The sequence below is a fragment of the Tyto alba genome, unplaced genomic scaffold (assembly GCF_018691265.1).
Source record: "Tyto alba isolate M040663 unplaced genomic scaffold, T.alba_DEE_v4.0 Super-Scaffold_7, whole genome shotgun sequence".
Lineage (NCBI taxonomy): Eukaryota > Metazoa > Chordata > Aves > Strigiformes > Tytonidae > Tyto > Tyto alba.
The window spans coordinates 25,338,015-25,344,653 of record NW_024881328.1 but is presented as its reverse complement, the minus strand read 5'-3'; the positions used below and the strand labels follow the sequence as shown (position 1 = coordinate 25,344,653).

The following is a 6,639-nucleotide window of genomic DNA, read 5'->3' as shown; positions in this document are numbered from 1 at the left end:
CCGAGCCGGGTCGCAGCGGTGGGGGCCCCCTCCGGCCCGCCGGGAGGGCCGCGCAAAGCCCCGGTACCCGGCCCGGCGAGGGGCGGGGGGGGAGGCCCCCGCGCTCCGCGGTATGCGCCCCGCTCCGCTCCCCTCCGCGCCGCCCCGCTCCGCCGCCGCGCCCGCGGGCGAGGAGAAGTTGATATTTACTTTTGTCTGGGTTTGGGGCTGTAAAACGCAGGACACCACACTGCAGTCTAAATTCACATTTCAAAGGGCTGACATAAAACGCTCATTAATTGAAGGCTGGATTTTGCAAACAACGCCTAGAATGTTTCCTAAATATTCGGTGGAATGTTTAGGGAGACTTTAACACGTTATTAAAAAAAAAAATAATCTGACAAGTATCCCATTTTCGAGCTATGAATCATGCGCAAGAGCACAAGAACTTAGGAGATGTGTGTGACTAACACGAGCACGACAAGCTCTCCTCGCAAAAAATCAAACCCACGTTTAATCACAGGAAACATTGGGGTGTTTCTCCGGGCGATGAAACTCAGATTCCCAGGATCTAAATACTAGATGATGTGGGTGAAAAAAAATCGCGGCGAGAATAAAGGTTGGGCAGCTCTTGAAGCGCACTCCAGAGATGCTAACGACAAAGGATTTATCTTCGTTTAAATGGTTGCCGTCAGCGTCATTATTACTAGCAAAGTTATCATTGAAGGGAGACTTTCCGACTGTCACGTCTGCCGAGCGCGGCAGCCCGTGTCCCCTGCAGCGCGGCGGCGCGGCGCCCCGCGGCACCCGGCAAAGAGCAGAGGGACGAGCTAACTGAGCCACAGGTAACTTTGGAGAGAGGGTGCTAGAGGTGCTGTCTCTGCCAGCTCGGAGCCTGGAGGCAATAAACCCCCATCACTTATTTCTATTATTATTTTATAATATTTAAATGCGTAGACTTTATTGGCGGTGGGGAGGGAAGAAACAGAGGGCTGGAGAGAAACCTGCCGAGAGGATGAAATGGCACGGCCGCGGCGTGTTTTAAATCACGAATATATTTAACGTCCTTCGGTTATTTCCGCGCCCCCCCTCCGCCGTCATGCCGCACAACAGCCAGTATTGTCCCAGAAGGGAGAAAAATAGCAGGCTAGCTTCGTCGATAATCAGGATTATAGAAAGCAGAAAGGAGATCGCATTTAAGGACGCAACGAATAATAATAATAAAAAAATTAGAATTATAATATCCTAGATTGTAATAAATACTTTAATTTCCAGGCAACTGCTGTAGGTGCACTCGAGTCGGTGCGTGCCGGTAGCAGCAGTCTTATAAAGTCTGGGCATAAGGTTCGCGCGTGTGAGGGGGTACGTGGGGGTGTCAGTATAAATTCCTAAATAAAAGTACTAACGTGGTCTGGAAATGGGAGGGAAAAGTAAAGAGATATCAGCGACAGGAGGTTCTCGGTCCTCGGGTCCCCTTCTAGCATTTCCTCGCGTTGTGATCTAAAATCCGCCTCAAAAATAATAATAAAGGAAAGTATTATCTAATATTTAGCGTGCAGTTCTGTCCGAGGACAAATGAGAAAGAAGCTGCATCATTAGGACCTAAAAGGCAACAAAACAAAAATCAGAGCATAATGATGCACCTAAATGAAGGGGGAAATGTTGCACAGCTCATTTTATTAATCAGACTGTCAATTCCACCCCAGAGGCCAAACCCCAGAGCAATTCAAGCAAGATCTGATCAAGCTAAGGACAAGAGCTTTACTCCTCACTTCTTGTCTTTCTTTCTTTCCACCTGGATATATTTGTCTGCTCTGAAGCCGCCTTCATTATCCACTGACAGGAGCTTGTATTTATTTGCTTATAAACCTGTTACAATAAATGATTATTCGAACAGCGTCATTCGTACCTTAATGACGAGCACCACTTTTTGATGAATGACATTTCGGGCTAGAAAGGATGTATGGGTCATTTTGACCAGTCATTCCCTCGCTTTGGCATCCCACAATTTTTACGCCTCCCTCAAAAAGAGATAATAATATTTAGAGACACTTGCCGGGCTGAATGTGAATTAGCCCCTGCTGCAGCTCATCATTAGTACAGGACCAGCCCTGCAACTTTGACATTTTTTATAAAGCTGAGATGATGGAAAGAATAAGAAAAGAGATGATCCTGATGGAGAGAGGGCTGCACAGCCCTACAGCTGGCAAAAGGCTCTCGAATTTGTCAGACTCAGCTGGAAATGCGGTGCTGGAGGCCCTTGAAAATTCTCCGCACAGTGGTCGCCTCAGCCCGAGACTGACTGCCGCCTCCCTGCACAGCGCTATAGGGGACATCTCCACCAAAGGCAAATTTGAAATAGACACTTTATTCAATCTTCAGCACCCGAGCAGTGAAAGCACCGTCTCCTCCGAAATCCCGCCGTCGGAAAGCAGGAAGAAAATCAGCCTTTATTCCGAAGTTGCTCAAGAGGCAGATATGAACAGTGATGTGGAGGTGGGCTGCTCCGCGCTCCGCTCCCCAGCCAGCCTGACTTCCTCCCAGCTGAAGGAAAACAGTAACAAAGGTAACTCTTCCTTTATCATCTCCATCTAAGCCCCGCACTTTGCCAACCGGCTTTAAAAACCAAAGCAAACCCACGGCCACGGCCAAAGTTGCTCGCCTCTGCACCGGCGCTCTCTTTTCTGCGAATATAGAGCTCCAGGCTGTAAAATATTATTGTAATTACTGCGCTATCCCGATAGCCGAGACAGACTGCCCGGGCAGCTCCTGTGCGGGTGCGTGCGTGCGTGTGTGTGTGTGTGTGCATGCCCAAATCCATTGGTATGAAGATATATCTTCAGAATATATGTGGGCACAAATATCCACCCACCTATATTTAGGGAAAGCTTTCTCCTTATTTTTCCTCGTGCTCTTGGAGCTCTCCAACTGTATATGTGTGTATATACATACATAGATTAAATTAGAGAGAGAGAGAGAGAGAGAGAGAGAGAGGAATGCGAGGAAACTGTTCATATTTGTCTGCGTGTGTACTCCTCTGTCCTGTGTATATGCAACGTACCGTCTGTGTCCACCTCGGTGTAATTGGACATTGTTCACTTTTCCTCTGCTTGTAACAGGGGGTTTGAAACGGCCTCATCTCCTTCCCTAGGCTTTGTGGGGTATGGTGATGGACGGTGGCTGTTATTATTGCTGTAATTGGGGAGGGGGAGCCAGGTGAGCGGTGGATTTCCTAGGGGCCACAGTGCATGCCTTTTTTTGTCAAATGTGCCAGCGAAAGGAAGGGATCCTCGACGTAACGCTGGAGGAAAAAAAAAAAAAAAAAAAAAAAAAAAAGGCTTTTACGGCTGCTCTTATTTCGTACGTCTCAAACGAAAATAAGAACCACAGTCGACGGGGAAGAGGCTAGAACCGAGCCCGGGCTCCCGGCAGCCTGGCGGAGCCGCGCCGAGCCCCGGGCCGTGCCCTGGCCCGCTCTTCCCGGGGCTCGGCTGCCCTGCGATCACCAAACCCACCCCATCTGCTGTGAATAACGCGGTGATGAAGTGACTCAAAAAAAAAAAAAAAAGGGAAACAAAAAACCCCAACCCCCCCCCCCCAAACCCCCAGCCAGCCCCCCAAAATCCCACTTTATCGATTCTGTTAGCAGCAGCGATTTGTACGGATGACAGCTGGCCTTAAGGACGGGCCCGCTCTCACCTCTGTGCGCTCGCCCCGCAGGCTACGCGGAGAGCAGCCCGGCGCCCAGCACCCCCGCCGCCGCCGCCGCCCCCGCCGCCGGCCTCGGCAGCCTGCACGGCGGCGGCGCGCTGGGCGGCTCGGCGGCGGGGGCCGACCAGGTCCGCCGGTACCGCACCGCCTTCACCCGCGAGCAGATCGCCCGCCTGGAGAAGGAGTTCTACCGGGAGAACTACGTGTCGCGGCCGCGGCGCTGCGAGCTGGCCGCCGCCCTCAACCTCCCCGAGACCACCATCAAGGTACGCCGCGCTCCGCGCTCCGCCGCGGCCCCGCCGCGGTGCCCGGCCCACCCCCCCCCCCCCGGGCCGGCCGCTGGCTCCGCTCTCCGGGCGAAGGACTCGCCGGGCCCTTAGCTGTGAGCTTCCCTTGCGCCCGTTTGCTCCTCCGCACCGAAAACTTTCTTTTTTTTTTTTTTTTTTTTTTTAAATGTCGTTGTTATTATTATTTATTTTCCTCGTCAGTTTTTATCGCGTTAGCGTATTTCCTAAAGAGGAGAGGGGAGAGAAAATAAACGCAGCTATTAAACACGGGGGGATGAGCTCGTCAACGCCGTAAAGTCACAGTCCTGGGTGGGGAGGGGATGGAAAGGGACGACTCGAAGGGAAAAACGTTTATTCAGATCGGAGGGGTCCTCCCGGGGCCGAGGGGGACGGTGCCCACCGCTCCCCTCGGGCCAGGCCACGGGCGATCGCTCCGAGCAGGAGCGGGCTCGCCTACAAGGGAGGCGGCCGAGGCGTAGCCTCAGGCCGCGGTGTCGGTGGGCGGCGGTGGGTGTCGGTGGGCGTCCGCCGGTGCTGGCGGTGAGGAGCGGGTGAGGCGGGGCGCGGAGCGGCGCGGAGCTGAGGCCGCGCTGTGCTTGTCTCCCCGCGCAGGTGTGGTTCCAGAACCGGCGGATGAAGGACAAGCGGCAGCGCCTGGCCATGTCCTGGCCCCACCCGGCCGACCCCAGCTTCTACACCTACATGATGACCCACGCGGCGGCCACGGGCAGCCTGCCCTACCCCTTCCACTCCCACGTCCCGCTCCACTACTACCCGCACGTCGGGGTCACCGCCGCCGCCGCCGCCGCCGCCGCCTCGGGGGCCGCCGCCGCGCCCTTCGCCACCTCCATCCGCCCTCTGGACACCTTCCGCGCCCTCTCGCACCCCTACTCCCGCCCGGAGCTGCTCTGCAGCTTCCGACACCCCGGCCTCTACCAGGCGCCGGCCGCCGCCGCCGCCGGCCTCAACAGCAGCGCGGCCGCCTCGGCGGCGGCGGCGGCGGCGGCAGCGGCAGCGGCGGCGGCGGGCTCGGGGCCGCCGGGGGGCTCGGCGCCCTGCTCCTGCCTCAGCTGCCACAGCAGCCAGACGGCGGCGGCGGCGGCGGCGGCGGCCTCGGCGCTGGGTTCGCGGGGCGCCGCCGCCGCCGACTTCCCCTGCACGGCGGCGGGGCAGCGCTCCGAGAGCGGCTTCCTGCCCTACTCGGCCGCCGTGCTCAGCAAGGCCGCCGTCGCCTCGCCGGACCAGCGGGAGGAGGCGCCGCTCACCAGATAACTACCCCGGCCCGGGCCCGGGGGCGGGGGGCGTTTTGTAAGGGGGGGGCCGGGGCGGGGAGGGGGGGGGGAGGCCCGGGCCGTGGGGCGCCCCCGGGGCTCGGCCGAAAAGTTCCGTCTATTTTTTTATTGCTGACCGCCCCGCCGCGGAGGGGCGCGGGGCCCGGCCGGGAGGGCGCTCCGCGGCTCTTGCGCCCCCGCGGAGGCTGCCCCGCGGTGGGCGCTGCCGGGCTCCGCGGGGCTGCGGGCGGCCGGGCCGGCGGGTGCAGGGAGGGGGAGCCGGCGGAAGGGAATGTGTTTCTGGCTTTTTTTTTTTTTTTTTTTTTAATTATTATTAATATTTCGGTTTGAGTTCGACTATATGGGAAAAGTCTCGCGTATTTCTGGACGACAAGAGGTAGCTAAGGAGGCTGCCGCGGCCGGGCCAGTAACGGGAAGGGAAGTGTGAGATTGACAGGATTGGGGAGAGGCATTTTTTAAGATCACGCTTTCTAACTACCATAATCCACGCTATCTGGGAAATACTTGAATCTCTCTAGGTGTAGGCTGTTGTCCTGAAGCATTTACCTTCCAGACACTTTTCTAAATTTAATTATTTTTTCTTAGCGTCTCTCTCTCTCTCCTCCCGGTAAAACGGCTCTTGGATTTATTTCTCACGCATCTCTATCGCGCCTTTGCCTCTGAAAAGCCACCACTGGGTAACTGAGACCTGCTATACCAAACCACTGCTACTGGAGGGACTTCCTTGAACTTGAAGAAAGGCACATCAAAAACCACCAGTGTTACTGCCATGTCAATTTTGATGCTAATAATGTGCAGATTATGACGAAAATTGCCAATCATGTTCTCTGATGGACCTCCTTTGAATGTGGAATTGGAAAAAAGTTCCCCGCACAGAGACCTGCTGTCAAGTACTAACAACCCGCTAAGGGAAGTCATTAGAAGAGACAGATAAGAGACTTGGTACATAAAACATTGTTCTTGGTGCATAGAATGTATGTTATTTAATGTTATCTCTGTTACCTGAAGTGATTTCGCACAAGAAAGCCACTTTCTTATCATCTCAATTGCCAATTTTCATTTTGGTAACTTGGACGCCCCGGGTAGACTTTTCTCTGTTAAGTTGATATTCCACCAATGTGAAGAGCCTCATTAAATCAAACCCAGATATTTCCATAATGCTCCCTACAGAGCCACTTCACTCTTCATATAATGAGATTTTTCTGAAGAGTTGAAGCCCTCATCTAACTTGCTATTGCTTGTTTAGGCCCTGTGTGAATGTGAGTACACACACATACACACACACGTACACTCTCACAAAAAAAAAAAAAAAAAAAGAAAAGAAAAAAAATCTCTATTATATATTTCGAATAAGTGTCCTGAAATACTTC

At 54.5% G+C, this 6,639-nt stretch overlaps 1 protein-coding gene across 1 annotated transcript; it reads left to right on the top strand.

The window, feature by feature from the left end:
- Window positions 1-2,072: 2,072 nt before the first annotated feature.
- On the top strand, window positions 2,073-5,249 carry EVX2 (even-skipped homeobox 2). Its single transcript, XM_032989708.2, has 3 exons — window positions 2,073-2,545; window positions 3,700-3,956; window positions 4,590-5,249. Exons 1-3 carry the CDS (start codon window positions 2,122-2,124, stop codon window positions 5,247-5,249), a joined length of 1,341 nt encoding a protein of 446 aa, XP_032845599.2. The 5' UTR covers window positions 2,073-2,121.
- The last annotated feature ends 1,390 nt before the right edge of the window (window positions 5,250-6,639 follow it).